The 19,071-nt window shown below is 57.9% G+C and overlaps 6 protein-coding genes across 6 annotated transcripts; 3 read left to right on the plus strand and 3 right to left on the minus strand.

Moving 5' to 3' along the window:
• Positions 1–24: 24 nt before the first annotated feature.
• On the plus strand, positions 25–702 carry MKK02DRAFT_38642 (uncharacterized protein; the record flags this gene model as incomplete). Its single annotated transcript, XM_053090203.1, has 2 exons — positions 25–299; positions 417–702. The coding sequence occupies 2 exons, from the start codon at positions 25–27 to the stop codon at positions 700–702; spliced, it is 561 nt and encodes a 186-aa protein (XP_052943748.1).
• A 237-nt stretch (positions 703–939) lies between these two features.
• Positions 940–4,998, minus strand: MKK02DRAFT_17729 (CobB/CobQ-like glutamine amidotransferase domain-containing protein; the record flags this gene model as incomplete). The annotated part of the gene is made up of 1 exon (XM_053085830.1): positions 940–4,998. One exon carries the CDS (start codon positions 4,996–4,998, stop codon positions 940–942), a length of 4,059 nt encoding a protein of 1,352 aa, XP_052943749.1.
• Positions 4,999–5,480: 482 nt separating this feature from the next.
• MKK02DRAFT_38644 (putative cytoplasm protein) lies at positions 5,481–8,693 on the plus strand (the record flags this gene model as incomplete). Its single annotated transcript, XM_053090204.1, has 11 exons — positions 5,481–5,618; positions 5,676–5,815; positions 5,870–6,038; positions 6,086–6,318; positions 6,365–6,977; positions 7,027–7,101; positions 7,137–7,438; positions 7,490–7,562; positions 7,621–8,161; positions 8,215–8,600; positions 8,655–8,693. 11 exons carry the CDS (start codon positions 5,481–5,483, stop codon positions 8,691–8,693), a joined length of 2,709 nt encoding a protein of 902 aa, XP_052943750.1.
• A 327-nt stretch (positions 8,694–9,020) lies between these two features.
• On the minus strand, positions 9,021–11,469 carry MKK02DRAFT_28708 (HSF-type DNA-binding-domain-containing protein; the record flags this gene model as incomplete). Its single annotated transcript, XM_053087631.1, has 6 exons — positions 9,021–9,577; positions 9,632–9,814; positions 9,859–10,618; positions 10,667–10,676; positions 10,722–10,790; positions 10,823–11,469. The coding sequence occupies 6 exons, from the start codon at positions 11,467–11,469 to the stop codon at positions 9,021–9,023; spliced, it is 2,226 nt and encodes a 741-aa protein (XP_052943751.1).
• Positions 11,470–13,739: 2,270 nt separating this feature from the next.
• On the minus strand, positions 13,740–15,332 carry MKK02DRAFT_28709 (uncharacterized protein; the record flags this gene model as incomplete). Its single annotated transcript, XM_053087632.1, has 7 exons — positions 13,740–14,019; positions 14,175–14,276; positions 14,365–14,459; positions 14,512–14,664; positions 14,712–14,789; positions 14,834–15,124; positions 15,168–15,332. The coding sequence occupies 7 exons, from the start codon at positions 15,330–15,332 to the stop codon at positions 13,740–13,742; spliced, it is 1,164 nt and encodes a 387-aa protein (XP_052943752.1).
• A 1,124-nt stretch (positions 15,333–16,456) lies between these two features.
• MKK02DRAFT_28710 (Rrp15p-domain-containing protein) lies at positions 16,457–17,515 on the plus strand (the record flags this gene model as incomplete). The annotated part of the gene is made up of 3 exons (XM_053087633.1): positions 16,457–16,820; positions 16,867–17,256; positions 17,301–17,515. 3 exons carry the CDS (start codon positions 16,457–16,459, stop codon positions 17,513–17,515), a joined length of 969 nt encoding a protein of 322 aa, XP_052943753.1.
• Positions 17,516–19,071: the final 1,556 nt, after the last annotated feature.

A 19,071-nucleotide genomic window follows, 5' to 3' on the forward strand; every position in this document is an offset into this window, starting at 1 on the left:
CCACCTTCTATCTACCACCGTACTATGTCATCCTCAGCGCGCTACCAGCCCATCCCCTCCTCCGACACCGACTCTCATCTTCCCTCGGACCCCTCAGTGCCCGAAACAAATACCTCTCTAGACGTCGACGCAGATGATGTCGACACTCACCGTCCCCTCCGCGCTTCGGTCCAAGCAGAGTTCAACCGCCAGCCACCGGCCATGTGGAAGCGTCTCTTGCTGCTCGCTGTGATACTAGGCCTCGGATGGTTTAGCTTCTCTGTGGCTAGGCCCAAGCCGAGAGTGATTTATGCGCAGAGGTGAGCTTCTTACTTGTACAGACCGCGCACGGCCTTTCCTGCTCCTACCTAGAACTGCCTGGCCTGCAACAGCCTTCCGAGCTATTCCCGTCCCGGGGACTTCCGCTGATCTATCAGATACTCCGAAGAGTTCAAATACCGCCCCGCCGCCTCCCCCATAATAACCGAAACGCTCAAGGACGGCCGCCTCCGGATCCGCGGTGCCAGCCTGGGCGGGACGGGCGTGCGGGAAGAAGACGTCCCCCGGAGTCCGGCGCAGATTGCGCATGATACGAAAGTGAGGGTGGAGGAGGCGAGGAAGAAGGCGAGGGAGAAGGTGAGAGATGCGAGGAGGGCGGCGAAGAAGGTCAGGGATGAGGCGAGGGGGAAGGGGAAGGGGAAGAAGGCAGGGAGGGAGATATGATGGAGTGAAGTGTAAGGGCGACTAGGGATCATGGGTGGATGTAGCTGGTCTATAGTCGTGTCATCTAGCACCCCAGAGATGGACCAGTCCGCTCTGTTATCGCTGGAACGAGCCGCAGTCCAGATCAAGACCTTCATTCCTACCTGCCTATCTATGATTCTACGAGCTATGACCCAATAAGAAGACCCTATGAACAACCAACTACCAATAGATTCACCTCTATCCACTACTCTGACTCTACTTCTCCTCGGTCGCAAACCTATAAGCATTCTGGAACAACCTGAACCACGGTCCCCTCCCTTCCCAGCCCATCTCCTTGGCCATTTCCTTCGAGAACCAACTATTGCTCTCCGCCGAAATCACCCGCTCCGGATGAGGCATAATGGCCAGCACCCTCCCGCTGCGCGTACTGACCGCCGCGATCCCCTCGGGACTTCCATTCGGATTCGCCGGGTACTTGGCCGTCACTTTCCCTTCCCCATCGACATACCGCGCCGCCACCAGCTTGCCCGCATCCAACGCCGCCTTGTCTCCTGTCTCTGCGAACGACGCCCTCCCTTCTCCATGCGCCACCGCGACGGGCAGTATCGACCCCTCCATGTCCTTCAAGAAGATCGAGTCGGTCGCCTCGATAAGCAGGTTCGAGACGCGCGCTTCGAATCGTTCCGACCGGTTCTTCTTGAACACCGGCCAGCTCTCCGTCCCGGGAATAACCGCCTTGAGCTGCGAAAAGTATTGACAGCCATTACACACCCCAAGGGCGAAGGTGGTTTCCCGGTTGAAGAAGTCTGAGAACTCGCGCCGGGCGTTGGAGTTGAGAAGGACCGACTTGGCCCATCCGTTTCCTGCGCCCAGGACGTCTCCGTACGAGAAACCTCCGCAGGCCGCGAGGCCCGCAAAGCCCGCGAGGGAGATGGCGCCAGTGATAATGTCCGACATGTGGACGTCGACCGCATCGAACCCAGCGGCGTGGAACGCAAACGCCATCTCGACATGACCGTTTACGCCTTGTTCCCGGAGGATGGCGACCTTGGGTGGGGAAGATAAGGGCCGGGCGACCATAGGGAGGAAGGGAGCCTTGACGGTATAGGTGAGACCCTTGTCGCTGTCGTCGAGGATAGAGTCAAACTCCTCTTTGGCGCAGTTCGGCTCATCCCGGATTGCCTGCATACGGTAGGACGTTTCCGCCCATAGCTGCTGCAAGGTCCCGCGGGTAGACGTGTAGATCGCCTCGCTTTGATGTATGAGGTTGATGGACTGGTCGGCGTGTCCGAGGACCCGGCCGATCGAGTGCGTGTACCGAGTAGGGAATCCGGCCTTGACGAAGGCGTCGGTGAATGCGGGGAGATCCGCCACGCGCACTTGCATGACCGCGCCGAGCTCCTCGTTGAAGAGAGAAGCGATATAGTCACCGGCGTGGCTGATGGCGTCAAGAGACACCTCGAGTCCCGCCCGACCCGCGAATGCCATCTCGGCGAGGGTGGTGAACAGCCCGCCATCCGATCGGTCGTGGTACGCCAGAACGATATCCGTAGACTTGAGCGCCTGGACCGCCGTGAAGAACGCCTTGAGATCCCCTGCCTCCTCGACATCCGGCGCCTCGTCCCCGAGCTGCGAAAACACCTGCGCCAGCGCCGATCCACCCAGCCGCTGCTTCCCCCGGGCCAGATCAACAAAGATGAGGACCGTCTCCCCGATCTTGTCCCCTGTCTGCAACGCCGGCGTCCAGGTCTTTTCGACATCATTCACGGGTGCAAATGCGGTGATGATGAGCGAAAGAGGCGCGGTGACTTGCTTCCTTTCCCCCTTCTCCCCCGCCCACTTCATCGACATGGACATCGAGTCCTTTCCGACCGGCACCCCTACACCGAGCGCGGGACACAGCTCCATCCCGACCGCATGGACCGCCTCGTACAGCTTGGCTCCTTCGCCCTCGTGGCTGGCCGCAGACATCCAGTTGGCCGACATCTTTACGAGACCAAGGTTTTCGACCGACGCAGCGGCGAGGTTGGTAAGTGCCTCTCCGATGGCCATGCGGGCAGAAGCGCCGGCATTTAGCAGGGCAAGAGGGGTACGCTCGCCCATGGCCATAGCCTCCCCGACCTTGACGTCAAAGCCGTACGACGAGCGAGTGACCGCCACGTCCGCTACGGGGACTTGCCAGGGCCCGACCATCTGGTCTCGGGTGACGAGACCAGTGACGGATCGATCGCCGATGGTGATGAGGAAGGATTTGGAGCCGACCGAGGGCAGACGGAGGACGCGGTTGATCGTCTCGGCGAGTAAGGAGGTGACGGGTGCGCCCTTATATACCGGGAGATAAGAGTAGAGGGACGAATCGAAAGCTTCCCGCTTGGGCGAGATGGTCGTTCCCTGCCGGTGCATTCTTGGCGGCTTGCCAAAGAGCACCGACATGGCGATATCGATGACCGAGTCGCCAATGAGCTTGTCGGTGACGACGAGTCGCTCCTCTGCTGTGGCGGTACCGACAACGGAGAAGGGACATCGCTCGCGCTTTGCTATCGACTCAAAGAGCGCGAGATCCTCCGGCGAGACGGCGAGGACATAGCGCTCCTGGCTCTCGTTACACCAGATCTCCATCGGGCTCATCCCTGGGTCGTCCACCAGGACATCCCTGATCTCGAACACCGCCCCGAGTCCAGCATCATGCACCAACTCGGGCAGAGCGTTCGACAGACCGCCAGCGCCCACATCGTGGATCGACTGGATAGGGTTCCCGTTGTCCCCTCGACTGACACAAGCGTCGATGACCTGCTGTGCCCTCCGCTCCATCTCGGGATTCTCGCGCTGGACAGACGCAAAGTCCAGATCCGCCGTGCTCGCGCCTGACGCCATGGACGACGCCGCGCCTCCGCCTAGACCGATGAGCATCCCTGGACCACCCAGCACAATGACCTTTGCGCCGGGCGTGATCTTGTCCTTGCGCGCGTACTGCGGCCGAACATTCCCCAGACCACCGGCAATCATGATGGGTTTGTGGTATCCCCTCCATTCTGGCTCGCCTGACGCCGACGGGGTAGACATGAGGAATGTCCGGAAGTACCCGCCGAGAGCGGGCCGGCCAAACTCGTCGTTGAACGCCGCACCGCCGAGGGGAGCTTCGAGCATGATATCGAGGGCGGAAGCTATATGGGCAGGTCTACCGATATCAGACTCCCAAGGCTGGGTGAAGCCGGGAATGAGCAGATCCGAGGTGGTATATCCCGAAAGACCCGCTTTGGGGCGTGATCCTCGACCGACAGCGCCTTCGTCCCGGATCTCTCCGCCCGATCCGGTCGCCGCTCCAGGGTAGGGCGAGACGGCTGTAGGGTGGTTGTGCGTCTCGACCTTGATCAGAATCGGCATAGCTTCTTCCTTGGCCCCGTAGACTCCCTCGTCCACTGCGAACCTCGGCGCCGTGTATCCCTCCAGCACCGCCGCGTTATCCTCGTACGCCGAGATGGTCCCAGCCGAGTTGATGACCTTCTCGGTGTTCCTGATCATCCCAAACAGACTGTGCTCCTTGTCCGCCCCATCGATGGTCCATTTGGCATTGAAGATTTTGTGACGGCAGTGCTCCGAGTTGACTTGAGCGAACATGAAGAGTTCGGCGTCTGTGGGATTGCGCCCGGCCGCGAGGAACGACTCCACGAGGTATGGGATCTCCTCAGCGGAGAGGGCGAGACCGAGCCGAACGTTGGCTTCAGCGAGGACAGCCTGGGGATCCGCCGAGCCGATGATGGGGACGGAGATGAGCCCATTCGGTTGAGGAGGAGTGGGGGGAAAGATGGTGTCGGAGGGAGGGAGGGAGGTGTGAACGAGCTGAGTCATCCGGTCGTGGATGAGGTGGAGGAGGGGTCGAAGGGTAGGGAGGGAGAGCGGGGCGGACGAGCCGAGGAGGTATAGTGTACCCCGTTCTAGCCGAGTGACGTGGTCGCCGAGGTTGCAGATCTTGGAGATGTCTGTGGCCTTGGACGACCAGGGGGAAATGGTGCCTGCCCGAGGCAAGACGTAGATTGCCATCATCCCCTCAGACACCTTCATCCCGCTCTCGACAAAAGACCTGGTCGTATCCAGCCGTACATCATCGCCGTACGTCAAGAGATCATCCAGAATCTTGCGCTCCGCCGAGGAGGCGGACGAGAGAGTCTTATCGGAGGCGGACGAGGCGGTATTGACCAAGTGAAGGTGGACAGCGTCGAGCGAGGTGATGGAGGGGACAACGCCCTGGAAGGCAGCGAGGAGGGTCGTCCGGCGGGTGGTAGACACCGCAGAAGATCCAGTGAGTGCCAGCATTGTGTGGATGCTATGCGCATCAGCGATGATCGTCAGTGAGCAGGGCATGGGCATACCTCAACACGTTCAAAAGTTCGCCCGGAACGTGCTCTTCTCGGCGATTGTGGCTCCTGCTTCCTAGCTTTTGGGCGGTATTTTGCGATAGGACTGTCGAGCATCAGCTGAACGCACTGTATGTGGTCTTTGTAGCTCACCAGTACTTGATCCGTAGTCGCTATATGGGGATCAAGATGACTGTCAACACCTTAAAAGAGTCACGAATTCGCTTGGTCGAGTAGAAATCTGAGAGCATTACGTAACTAACTATCCGCCGAGATCCGTGCGTAACTTGACAACACCACGACCGCTCTTCAGCGCGATATCCCCTCCATACCTTGCCTTGCTACACCTTGAGACCTGCCTGGACCGCCGGAGGAGGCTCAAGAGCTGCTCTTTGATATCAAAATACCTATCCACCCGAAAAAGAACGGTCGGAAACCATCATGAATTACCTGAAATCGATTACCTCCACCGTCCTCAGCTCGACGGGGGTGACCACCTTCCCGTTCACCATTGGCGAAAGGATACCGGGGTTGGAGTCTGGGGCATCTATATGGGATATCAAAGAAGGGACGAAGAAGGTGAGCTAACTGACTCGGTGCCCGTACATCATCCGAGCTATAGCTAACAGAGCTCAGGACGACGGAACACCTTTGACGCTCTTCATCTTTGACTCTACCCTGCCACCTCTGCAGCCGGGGAATAGGGACAGGAAAGCTCTTCTTCAGCTGGCCAGGAATGCTCTGAAGAAGCTGAGGACGATCCGGCATCCTGACGTGTGAGCTTGAGTGGTCTGAGACGCTGGGGGCTTGGGCTTGAGCTGATGCCTCAGCGTAAAGTATATCGAATCGGCCGAGACGGATACGCACGTCTATATAGCGACAGAGCGGGTCCGACCACTTCCTGGTGTGCTCCGGGACTGGGATGCGGGAGGGCGCTTGTCAGGAGCTAGAGGCAAAGGGAAGGAGAACTGGGTCGGATGGGGTGTGCGGAGCATATCGGTAGGTCTCCCTTAGTTAACGCTTGGAAGCTTCAGCTCATAAGGCAGAACGCTTTGGCCTTCCTCAATGCCTCACCCCTGAACTTGCACCATGCTTACCTTCTCCCTTCAACGGTATTCATCACCCCGGCGATGGAATGGCGATTGGGCGGATTCGAGCTGTTGACAGGGAAAGATGACTCGGCTGGTGTCTTATGGGGACTAGGAGGACTCGCACCGGGGGATGTAGGCGAACGGAGCGCACCAGAAGTACGGAAAGGCGGATGGACTGTGCTCCGAGAGTGTGTCTACTTCTCTAATTCCACATACTCAAGGCTAACGGCGCAGCGCCGACCCCTCACAGTCCGACACTTACCTCCTCGCCCTCCTCCTTTTCTCGCTATACAACCCCGACTCCCCTCTCCCCAACCTCGCCGCCCAGCCCACACCTTCCTCAGCCGGCTCGATCCCCCGCGCCCTCTTCCCACTTTGGAAACGGATGCTGAACCCAAATCCCCGCACTCGACTATCCACCACCGCCTTCATCGCCGAAGCCACCTCGGCGGGCTTCTGGAATGACAATCCCCTTACCTCCCTCGTGGAGTCTCTTGACGGGTTCGAGCTCGCATCAGAAGGCGAGAAACTCGCTGTTCTCCGGACGATCAAGGACGCAGCTACGGCCGGCGGCCTTCCCGCACCATTTACGCTGTACCGCGTCCTCCCGAGTCTACTGCATTCGATATCTTTGCCTACTGCGCCGAGCGGTGCGATGCTCCCGCTGGTGTTGGAGCTGGGGAAGATGGTCCCTCCTGGCGATTATCCGAAGATGGTGCTGGATCCTGTGATCAAGCTGTATGCGAGCCCAGATCGGGGGACGCGGATGGCGCTGTTGGATGGGCTAGGGGAGTATGCGGACAAGCTCGACCAACGAACGGTCTCGGATCGGATATGGCCTCATCTGGTGAGCTCGCTGGTTCCCTCTTCGGACACAGCCAGAGCTGACCTCATAGATCACTGGGTTCGCCGATACTGTCCCGGTCATCCGAGAAGCTACCGTCAAAGCCATCTATCCCATATCCTCTAAGGTTCGTCCCTTCCTCCGGTCCAGCTGATAACACAGCTCAACGACCGTATCCTCAACAACGACCTCCTCCGCCTCCTCGCTAAGACCCAAACAGATACTGAGCCTTCCATCCGAACCAATACCTGCATCCTCCTCGGCCGCCTCGCCCCCATCCTCGGGCCCAACACCAAAAAGAAGGTCCTTGTCCCTGCCTTCGCGCGTTCGTTGAAGGACCCATTCGTACATGCCAGAGTGGCGGGATTGATGGCGTTCATGGCGACTGTAGAGTGCTTTGATCGGGATGATTTGGCAGGGAAAGTCATTCCGAATATGGCTTTCGCGATGGTGGATAAGGAGAAGTGAGCCGACGACTTCGGATTGAAAGTCTGGGGACCAAGCTGATATGGTAGGCTGGTAAGAGATCAGGCGTTCAAGGCGATGGGGATGTTCATGAAGCGTATAGAAGGCATGGTGGCTGCTATGGTAAGCGACTAACTCAATTGGCCCATCGAGACGATGGGGAGCGATGCTGACCTAACAGCCTGACTCTGTCTCCACAGACGACCGCTCCCCTACTTCTCTTGGACCAACAACGACCACCCAAAGCGCCTCCTCCTCTTCATCCTCAGCGGCCGTCTACTCCGCCACGGGCGCAGCAGGTGCTCTCGCCGGCTGGGCCATCTCATCACTCACAAAACAGCTCGCCGCTGCCGAGGTCCACTCGACACTCTCCGCACAGCCATCCAACCCGGGCCTTGCACCACCGAGTATCGCCTCTCGCGCGGCGTCACCTGTAAGCTCCGCGCCTGCTACGCCCCGCCCCACTTCTGACGCCGGACATGGGGGTGCGCTCGGTGCCGCCCCATCCAGGCCAGCTTCGGCAGTCTCGACCTTTGGGGCTGGCGCTGGAGCCAGAGCTTCAGGCTCGGGAGGGATGAAGCTAGGCGGGGTGAAGAAGGCGGAGAAGAAGTCTGCTCTGGCGGAATTCACGAGTGAATGGGATGATTCCGAGGGGGATGAGGTGGAGAATGCGTGGGGGAATGAGGATCTCATTGATGTCAACGCGGACGAGGATGATTGGGGTGAGCTCGTGTTTCGATGATTATCGACGGAGAAAAGAGCTGATGTTTTATAGCGGCCTTTGAGTCCGCGCCTGTCCCAGAGATCGTTGTCCCACCACCTCAGAACTATTACGCCTCCGCATCGACAAATGGCCGGACTCCAACCTCCCCACCAGCTAGACCAGCGCCGACCTCTCGATCACATTCATCTTCCCAGCCCTCAACGAAACCAGCGCAGACACGACCCGCCGCCTCGGTTGCCCCTGCCCCCGCGCCCGCGCCTGTGGCTGTCTCGCACGGTTGGGACGACGACGACACGTCCTCTGCACCCTCACCTGCTGTGGTGGTCTCTCCGCCGCGACCCACCTCGGCTGCTGGGGCCTCGGCTGCGAGTTTGGCGACTATGAGCAAGGAGGAGAAGGATAAAGAAATGGCGAGGAGACGGGACGAGCGGAAGGCTGTAAGTGCAGTCTTTTTTTCTAGGGTTGCTGTGGAAGAGAGCTGACACGGGTAGAGGATAGCAGCCATGAAGGGTGGCAAGGCGGGCAAGTAGGAAGCAGCAGATGGGAAGCCAGGGGAATGTCGATCTGTGAGAATAGCTATGTCCTGCTTGGCCTCTTCTCCCTTGTAGAGGCACCGTCATCGGAGACCCTCCTGATTATGCAATTCTGCAATTCTGACTGGATACACATTTTGCTTTTCTGCTTACTTCTACTCCTCTACTGATCTATCGACAAGGTAATGTCCATCCACCCGTTGACCCTCTGATCTTCCATCCTGTATATGAGAGCTGTCCTCTGGATGTGCCCACTGATAAGCCTATCAAGATCATGACCAAGATCAAGCTTCCAGATCGAGATTCCAAGCACCGATACTAAAATCAGTTCAACAGATCTCTTATCCCCGGTACAGACGGAGTCCTCCCTTTCCCATCCATTCTCTCATCCTCTTCTCTGTCCCAGCTCGCCCCCAACCTCTTTGCTTCCCCATCCGCCTGGCCTAGACCTGGCTGTGCTCCTGAGGAAGGGACGGCACTCGCCCGTCGTGCTTGCTGGACTGCAGGAGCGGCGATCTGGGGGATGTGCGGGGTGCTAGCTGGACGGTGCATAAGCGGGGAGCGGGAGAAGGGGGGCTGGTCGAAAGACACGAGGGCGTTCGAGGACGTGGCGGGGCGCTCGGAGGTCTTGGGGACGGGGAGGATGGCACCGCTCGGCATCTGGGGAATTTGCGGGAGAGTGGTTGAGCTGGTGATGCTCGGACGCCGTGAAAGAATGGGATGGGTATGGTTGATCGGCGATGTGCGAGGGGTAGGCCGGTGCTGTGAATGCGCCTGCGGATGCTGTTGATCGGGATACGAGCGAGTCGGTGGAGGGAGGTAAGAACTGGTCATACCCGGCTGACCGGATGGCGGTCGGTGTGAAGAATAATTATCGGCTTCTGAGAGTCAGCTTGGTCCAGACGGGATGGGTGGCAAAAAGTGGCGAGACATACCATGTGGCGGTCTTCGATCTGAGACATTGCCTCTGTACTCGCCACCCCCACCTTGTCCCGCATGCCCACTCGCCAGCTGCGCAAGCGTATCGACGGCAATGAGAGCGTCATACTTTTGCTTGAGCTCGGAGGTTTGGCGATCGAGGCTATCGCGCAGGGCCGAGATCTCGCGAGCTGGCGCATCTGCTGATCAGCTTGCGCCAATGTGTCCGAAAAAGCAAGCTTACCTGGCAACCACAGAGCCATACTGGCGATATACGACAGCATCTCCATTTGAGTCCGGGTGTTCTCGACCCTTTCGACCGAGAGGGCATCGCTTAGCCTGCCGATCCGTTCTTCCAGGGATGCGACTTGGCTTGTAAGGGCCATTATGGGAGAAGGACTGGGGATGCTCGGCTGGGGATACTGGCCAGAGTCGGGGTACGCGCCGGGACCGACGTCGAGATGGGGCTTGACGTTGAGGGTGGAGCGGTCCGAGTGGGCGGAGGCGGGTGGGAAGTCGGGGACCTGGTGGTATCGCTGCGATTGTGCTCGAGATGGACGATCCTGCGCCGCCGGATGCTGGGGTGGATGGCCGGAGGACGAGCGCACCTCGTTGAAGCTAGCCAGATCCGACGCGAACTTTCCGCCTGGACCGCGGTTGGTCGGGGCGGGTTGAAGACCGCGATATGCCGGATCATATGGCCTAGACTGGATAGTCTCGCCCGTCATCATGTTGTACCCGAACACCTCGGAGCGCGGGACGGGTGGGGCGGTAGCGATAGACCGAGGAGGAGAGGATGGACCACCCGAGAAGCCATCATCTCTCATCCACCCGGCGACGGGACGGGCATCGACCATCTCGTCCGTGGGCGAGAGGGCTTCAGCGGGAGTGGCACGGGTGGTCTTGCGCTTGATGGATGCAAGAAGGTGAGACTCGCCTTGTCGGAAGAGAGGGTGCCGAAACTCCCACGCGAGGGGGTCAGAGGTTGCGTATAGGTCATTCACCTGGACGTCAGCAAAAGTGGCGACTTTGTCATCTGAGATGAAACATACCTTATTGAACCTGAAAATCAGCAAAAGCATTGCGAGTGGACTTTTGGAAACTTACGAGTACATGTTCAGTTGGCGTACGAAGGACTGCCAATTGTTGTGTTTGAAGAATCGGGGAAGGACGGTTCTGATATCAGCTCTGGTCGGCTTTAGACTTACTTAGCAAACTCGGTAGGATTAGGACATGTAAAGGTAGATCCACCGCTGGACCAGTGTATTAGACCAGTCTTGCCGATCTCTTCGTCCTCAAGCATCGAGAAGAGCTTTCCGACGAATGCCGCTTGGGTCTTTAGCGGTGGATTGACGAGTGGCTGGCCTGTGGAGAGGGTGAGACGAGTAGGAGGACTGCGAGGTCGGTCGTCCCCGCTGACGCCGTCGGTGACTGGCGGTGGGCGTGGGTGCGAAGAGGAGCTGGACGAGTTTGATGAGGACTGGGCGGTCGTCCATCGTGGGCCCGAGAAGCGGCGGTCTGGTTCAGCTCCTGGGACGGAGGAAGGAGGGACGTCGGGCATCTGCCTGGACCGAGAGATGCGCCGACGGGAGAGATTGACGGTGGCAGGGTCCTCCGACCCGCTACTACTAGGAGAAGTAGTGAGCGGGTAGGGAAGGGAGGAATGGGAAGAGGAGGTGGATGCGCCCTGCGGATGCAAAGGCGTCCGGCGGGGTTGGGACATCGACTCCTTTCCCCAGTCGACATCGGCTCCGTCGGCTCCATCGTCTGGCCGATGTCTCTTTGCGCCTGTAGGTGGAGGTGAGAGGCGTCGTTTGGACCTCTCGGGCGAGGCGGACTCTGATGATGCGGCCATGCAGAGTCAGATGTGATGGTGGGAGGGTGACACTGAATGGGATGGCCTATAAGATGGGCATCAGACTGAGTTGATCGGGGAAGAGGGAGGTATAGGGGGAGAGTAGAAGCTGGAAAGGAGTCAGCGTACCGTTTCAACCTGCCGATCGCACTGGAAGGTGAGGCGGTGGACGACAAAGTAGACGAGCAGATAAAGGAGAGATGAAACAGTTTCGCGGTAGAGGATAGTTTGTACTTATGAAGGCCATTGGTACCGCCGGCATCGTGACGCCACGGAGTAGAAGGGAGAGCACGGGGAGGAGGGAGGGGGAGGGGCACGGGCGGGGAGAAAGGGAGAGGTCAGAAAGGGCCAAGTAAGAATTGGTAAGCTAAGAGTGGGGGAGAGGGACAGGTGCACAGCCAGTTGGCAAGTCACCTATCGGCCCCCACGCCACGCCATCAAAGAATACAAATCTCCCCCACTCTCACACTCACGTTGTGTGTATCCTATCAAGCTCAACCTTCACCGGCTCCACCACTTGCCCTGCGCCCGCGTGTGTACTCCTCTCTCCCTTTGGGTCAAGTATCGCCCGCTTCTGGAAGGTAAAGGAAGCAACCGCTAAGGGGGTGTCAGCAAGCAGCTTCCGGGTGTTCAAGGCCCGTGCCGCCTCCCTCTTCCCCACTTGACACACACGCACACACCGCCTTCCCGCTTCCGTGCCTCCCCCGATACGCCTTTGATACCTCAGTCCGGAGCTTGAGTAGTATGCGCCTCCTCTACAACCGAAAAGAAGCAAGGACAAGGTTGCATCCGTCCTCGAGACAAGAACTTACCAGTCACTAGCGAAGATTAGCGGATGTAAGTTCGCTTGAGCCCGGTCGTGTGAGAGATCGAGGTGATGGTCCGACACACACAATCCGGGACGGGTCGGGATGAGGAAGATTACCCAAAGTTGAGTGATCTTCGACGGGCGAGATATGGTGTGGAGGCGCTGTTCCTTTGGCCGCCCGCTCGTTTCAGAGTTGTGTGTGCGCGGACGAGGTCGGCTTCGGCGCTTGCGATCTCGGCGGCACTGATGCGGCGTGGCTAGACGGGATCAAGGAATGAGGTGGGAATGGAGGGAGCGGATGACCTGTATATAGCGTCAGCGTGCACTCTTTGGACCTAGCGCGGAGAAATATACCTTGTCATGGATGTCTGACGACCACTAGACCAGATGACAGAAGGAAGCTGGAGTTAGCGTCTACTCGCAGAACATCTCGAGATCATCGTTGCCCGACCAGACTTTGACTTGGATCTTCTGCAGATCATCGTCATCCCTCGTGCCAGGCTATGAGTCATAATTTAGCGCATGGGATGGACAGGCACCAGGAACGCCTTCGGATCTCAAGCTCGGGCAGCACCTCCGGAGGATCCGGGCCTATCCGGGCATCGTCTTTCGACGGGTACATACGGGGCTGTTCAGTGATCTACACCCTATAGGGCGGCAGACAGGGTAACGGGAGCTGCCGTTCGGAGGCATAATAAGAAGTCATTGCCGCCGCATCGGTGGATGCGCGAAGTCGTGCATGGTGTGGGATCAGCGGCGCCGGGATAGTTCATGCTAGTGGAGCCGCCGGCGTCGAGGGCCGCGCTGACCCTGTCGATCCGGAGTGTGCATGTTCGCGGCAGCAAAACCCGAAGTAGGAGGTGGGAAAGAGGGTGGAAACGCGAAAAGGAAGTTCTGCGCAGAGATGTTCCGAATCAGGTACACCCATCACGTCATTGGCTGGCCCGTCTGAGCTGACGAGATCCGTGGCTGGGCCTTGGCCCTGACGGCCTGACGTCGCCGACATACATGAGCAAGGGCGTGCTTCGGTATTCGGAGCTCATCCCCCCGACTTTCTCCCGCTCCACAATTAGCGGCAGAAAGATCTGCGAGTTATGAGGTGTTGGCTGAGATAACCTTATTGCTCCACAGTCTCTGCAGATCGCCGATGAACGTTGTCGCATAAACCTTAACCATGACGATTAGAGACCTCGCGGTGCATCCCTTGGTCAATAGACTTCCAGGAGCTCTTTCGGGCGATGAGCCAAAGTGGGAGCAAGCCAACCAGATACTCACTCCCGAAGGCTCAGAAGGTCTCACAGAACAATTTAGTGCAAAGGGAGACATCGCAGATCATTGTGTAAGCTAGCTCGCTAGCTTCAAGCTTTAAAATAGTCATACATGTGCCGAGGAAGATGATGTCACGACCTGCTGCCGGGGTGTCGCGGTGTCGGGACTCGGGATCCTTGCCGAACAAATACCTTCACGGAGCCGGCATACAAGCTGCCTGGGCCCGAGCTCTTACAGTAAGCTCGCTCGTGCCTTGGGTGCGTCGCATGCCAGGCCGGCAGTGAACGGTAGCCAGCAATGACACGATCTCTGATGCGTGGAGCTGAGCTGCGCCCACCTTGCTACTCTTTCTTCCCTGGTTATCCCTGCGATATGCTGCAAGCTGTTCACCAGATCGGGCCTTTGTATACGTATATTGGTCGCAGTGGACCCACACCGACCGATGAGCACTGGAGCCTCCCTGTCCCAATATGCTGACATCCATGCACTCTAATGTACCTCAATACCAAGCTGAAAATGTCCGTCTATGTAACGATTTACAGCTTTACACACACCCCGAGAGCAGGATCCAGGAACCGGCGCCGCGAAACCAGCCGGTCGTCATATCGGTACAATGCCAGCTGTACACCGCCCTCCCTCTAGCTCATACCCTCGCCGGCATGCAAAGGCAGTACATCTACCGTTGGTACAGGTTGCCCCTCCCCGTGCTATGGCGGTCATTGAGGAGCAACTGCGTGATCAGCGCAAGCCTTACCAAGCAGGACTGCGTCCTCGGCTGAGATGTGCGACAAGCAGAAGGGAAGAGAAAAGTCACTCACTCCTCCCCTATGGTGACGTTCGACGAAGCCGACGATGCATACTCTCCCCACCGACAACCACCACATGATTCCAGCTCAGTCTTGGTGTCGATACACTGGACATCAGCTCATCCCTGAGAGACACAGACGACGTCGAAATCGGCTCACCTCGTACGCATCCTCCACCCCTTGTACTCGACACGCTGTCCTTCCCAGCGGACAAAACAGTTTCGCCAGCTCCGCCTTTCTCGCCGCCAATTCTTCTCTGCGGTTACGTCTCGCCAGTCCAGACGCTGCCGCTTCGGGTGTATGGTAGTATGACTAGCGTGTCAGCTGTAGACTTTTGCAGTGAGGGTCGTCGAACTTACAAAGTATGTATCTGGACCGCAGGTCACTGGGTTACTATAGCTAGTTGGCATCCCGCAGAAGCACGCATATCTGTTCCCCTGCACCGTCAGCTACACCCCCATGAAGGACAACGTTAACATACAGGTGTGTCCGCAAAGAAGTGAGCTCGAAGCGAGAACCTGCACGCATTCAAACATCCTCCTAGACCTGTCGGATACTGGTTAGAAGCTGTCGTGATCCCGGCCGGTTTGGACGCATAGCACAGCGGCTGAACCTCCATAAACGACGTCTTGGTGATCCGGTTCTCGTAGTTGGTACCGCAGCCGTCCCTGTTGCCCGCTACGAGATATTGCTCGTTCGGTGTGCCGTTACTGCAATAGCAAGCTTGTGTGTCGGCTTTGTAGTAGGAATGTGAGTTATTTGGGCAGGCGAGCTGGGGATCAGTCGTACCCAGATTTAGGGGAGATGGGATTTACTGTGCAGGCGCTGGAGCTCGACTGGGTGGCAGGGCTGGAGAGGGCGGATCCGCTTGGAAGGATAGTGTAGCATCCAGAGAAGATATCGTTCACGGCGTAGGTAGGGATGATGGCAAAGCCGACCAGAACCAGCTGAAGCAGGCGAGCGCGGGAGGAGCAGAGCATCGTGAGCGGAGAGGGAGGTGAAGGTGGACGGTAAAGTGGGTAGATGTTTTTTGTGAATACTCAGAGGCAGAGGACACCGCTCGGCCTGACCTCTGGTCTGAGCATACCATGCCCGCTTCCTCAAATGAAGGCGACGCCAATGGGACAGGGATGTCAAGGGAATGTTAGGGACCAGTAAGCCCATGTCCAGCCAAGCTTGCGCCATCATAGCGCATGAGCGCGCCCCAAATTACTACTCACAACGCCCGGACCCGTCAGCAGACATCAGCATTCCTGGACTTCCCTGTCTCTACAGCGGTGCAGGCCCTGTGAGTAAGGCCTCTATGCAGCCGTGTAGTATGGTAATGTAGGGAACAACGAGCATTTGGGGTCTGGACTTGTCAGGAAACGGTCAAGCTAATTTACTAATCAAGGCTAATTGAAAGCCGGAACAAGTATAAATTCGGCTCAATTACGGCAGAGATCGTCGCTCGTCCCTTCTAAATCTTCGGTAAGCTTCTCTCAATGGTACACCTAAGCCTGCTCAGTCCCTGTATAAGACAAGCCACCGCCAGCAGTCCCCCAGTTTACATAGCATAGTCGATGGCTGCATCCGGAGTATGAGTCTCGCAGTGAGAGAGCCCGGCCGATCAAGTGAAACAGGCACCGAGGTATTCGGCGCAGTTATGTCTCAGAGTTATTCCTCACCGCCGGCACAGCCGTGAAGGATTTCGGCTTGGGCCAGTATGCCTAAGCACCGATGTGGAGCACTGCTGCACATATCGACAGCTAAGGCTACAAGCGACCATCCGATGCCGAACAGGAGCTCGGGGTCGCAGCCGATATCCGTCTCAGTAGCCGTGCAACTGCAGTGCTGCAGGTTGATGACTCTTGCTTCGTACATCATCTGCCAGCAATGGAATCCCTCCTGACAGGTGACTGCTGATGCACTGATGCACCATGTGCAGCGCAGCACGCAGAAGGGAGGCTTTGGCGGCTGCCACCACGCACTATCATATCTCCGCGGAGCAAGCAGGACTCCGCGGATCGCGTTGGCGAAGTAAGCGATTCCGTCGGAAGAAGAATTTCAGCTTCAGTGCACTCAGCATCGCTCACGCATTCTCCAACCTCGACCATCATACACCATGGCGCCCAAATCTATACTCAAGAAGCCCAACGCGTCGTCTTCGGCGCGCAAAGCGCCTCTCGCAGGCAATAAGCGAGCAGAGGCATCCACGGCGGGACCATCGAAACCGAGAGGAGAGGGAAATGGGAAGCCGTCGGGATCTAAGAAGCCGAAGCAGTCCATCTCGATCGCGCAGAAGAGTGGAAAGGGAAAGGGCCCGGCTGGGAAGGTGGTGAAGAAGGTGGTCAGGGAAGACGATGATGATGACGAAGATGGAGATGAGGACGAAGATATGGAGGACGATGATGATGAGGACGAAGTAGGAACCGATGAGGAGATTCAGAGGGCGCAAGGTAAAGGCGGGAAAGTCAAGCCTGCTGTCAGTGAGTAACCTCTCACCTTGCGGTCTGGAGGCATACTTATGGACAGAACGGAAACGGCCCACCACGGCGGATGAGTTCGGATCAGCCCTGACGTCCCTTCTGAGCGAATCCACCAAGCCCAAGGATAAAAAAGCCATCACTGCTTCCACACCCCTCTCCGCCCTCCCTACCGCCCCAGAACCCAAAGCCAAAAAGGCCAAAACGACCGTCCAGCCCATTTTGTCCCTTTCGCGAGCCAAACTTCCGCCAACAGCAACCACCGAGAAGCTGGAACGGCAGGCCGCGCGAGCGGTCAAGCGCGAAAAGGAGGAGAAGGAGGATCGAGCGCGGGTGCGCGATGTCGTAGAGGGGTGGAGTCATGCGGGACCGGGAGAGGGGGAGGTTATTGGTGGTTTGGAGTTTGAGAAGGGGCTCAGGAAGACTGCACAGCGTGGTGGTGAGCTTACATCTCGTTTTGGATGGGAAACAACTGACAATCAGTCATCAAGCTGTTCAACGCCATTCTGACTGCTTCACGCAATGACGAGACGCTAGCGGCGGACGACCCAGCGTCGGTGATTGCCAAGTCGGCGGCGGCGGCGGGTGTGAAGGGATACGGGAAGAAGGATAAGGGCAACATCATGGGTCGAGGGGGTAAGGAGGAGTTGACGAAAGAGGGGTTCTTGGAGCTTGTCAAGAAGGGCGCGGGGAGATAGCTTGTCGGAGATGTACATGGCTAGGCTGTACTGATCTGGACAGCACAAGATGCTTGAAAGAGTTACTCACACACGAGGTTGAGCTCGTCGTCCTTACGCCTCACTACTCCCTCACCCGCGTCCCCAACCTCCAGTATTGCCTCTTCCAGAGTTGACCCTCACCCAAAACAGAATGGTGATCAGTCAACTTCGACGGACTGCAGATCAGAGTCGAGCGCGTTGGGCGCTAAGAATGGGTCAATGGCTGTGGGGCGAGCGTGGCCTGACTACATATACGTGCATACACCTCAACATAACGCTCTCCCTCGCTGCATTGTACCCGCCTCGACCGCCATCATGTATCCGCTTACAGCTTAAACTTCTTTAAGGTACCCCGACCGTCATCCCCGCGCCCGCGTTTACCGCCCGCCGTGTCTGTGTCTCCGAGCTCCACCCAGAAAGGAAGCTGGGAGAGATCCTCTATCTCTACATCTGGCATCGATGTGGTGACGCCCTCGACGACAGCCTCCTTCTCGGATCCGCCGGGCAGTGAGCTGTACCCCTCCCCCTCCAAGTCTTGACTTCGCCCTAAGTGCCCAGTCGTATCCTCGTCCTCAGACGGATAAAGCCGCCAGTGCGGCTTCGTTGCGCCCTTCGGGGGTCAGCAAGCAGGTGACAACGATATCACCTCCAAGTATGTCAGTCTTGCTTCGACATCCTCTATGTCATGCTCTATCCTCGCCTGCTCTTGCTTGATGTCCGCCAGCTGATAGTTCAGCTCAACCGACCAACCGACCAACAGCCCCTCTCTCTCTTGGCTTCGTCGAGGTGCTCGCGGATTTGCTTGAGTCCGCCGCGCATCTCATCGAGGTACTGCTCGAGTCGATCCGTGAGTCGAGCCTCGAGTCGAGCCACGAGTCGGTCCTCGAGTCGGCTGAAGCGGATATCGAGGGTGGTGACAGCAATCGAAGCTTCCTCAACGTCATTCACCATCTAACACCAAGGCCCCTGAGCGATATCAGCAGAGTTTGCGGATTGATAGTTACCTGTATCTGCTCGGCGATGCTTTGTCGATGCAACAATTCGCCTTCTGGCGAGGGCAAGACAAGCTGAGGGCTGGACTGGGAGAGTGCGGATCGATGAGAAAAGCACACAATGAAAAAGGACATTGTACATACGTCTCTATCCAAAGGCCCCCCGCGTAATTACTCGCCTCCCAGTGCGCTTGACTCGTATCGGCTCCGAGGAGACAGCGCGTGAGACATCTTGGCCACGAGTCAGCTCGGAAGAGCCTTCGAATCTGTGTGCGGCCCAACTTCCCGACTGCGGATAGCTACAGAACGGTCGTCGCTACCTCATCTCGGCAGCGTTGCTGATCAGCTCAAAGTCAAAGAGAAAGCTTGAACAGGGCAAGAGATGGTTGACTGACAGCTGAATGATCGAGCAGCTGATCGCGCAGCAGCGCCACATTCCTCGGCTTTTTCAGGCACGGGTTCTTTGGTTCTAGGCATGTTGCCATTCGGGGAGACGGGAACGGAAACGTCCATCTCTACCATCTCTACCATCTCTCTCGCTTG

Source organism: Dioszegia hungarica (assembly GCF_025882075.1).
Source record: "Dioszegia hungarica strain PDD-24b-2 chromosome Unknown MKK02contig_16, whole genome shotgun sequence".
In the NCBI taxonomy this organism is placed as follows: domain Eukaryota; kingdom Fungi; phylum Basidiomycota; class Tremellomycetes; order Tremellales; family Bulleribasidiaceae; genus Dioszegia; species Dioszegia hungarica.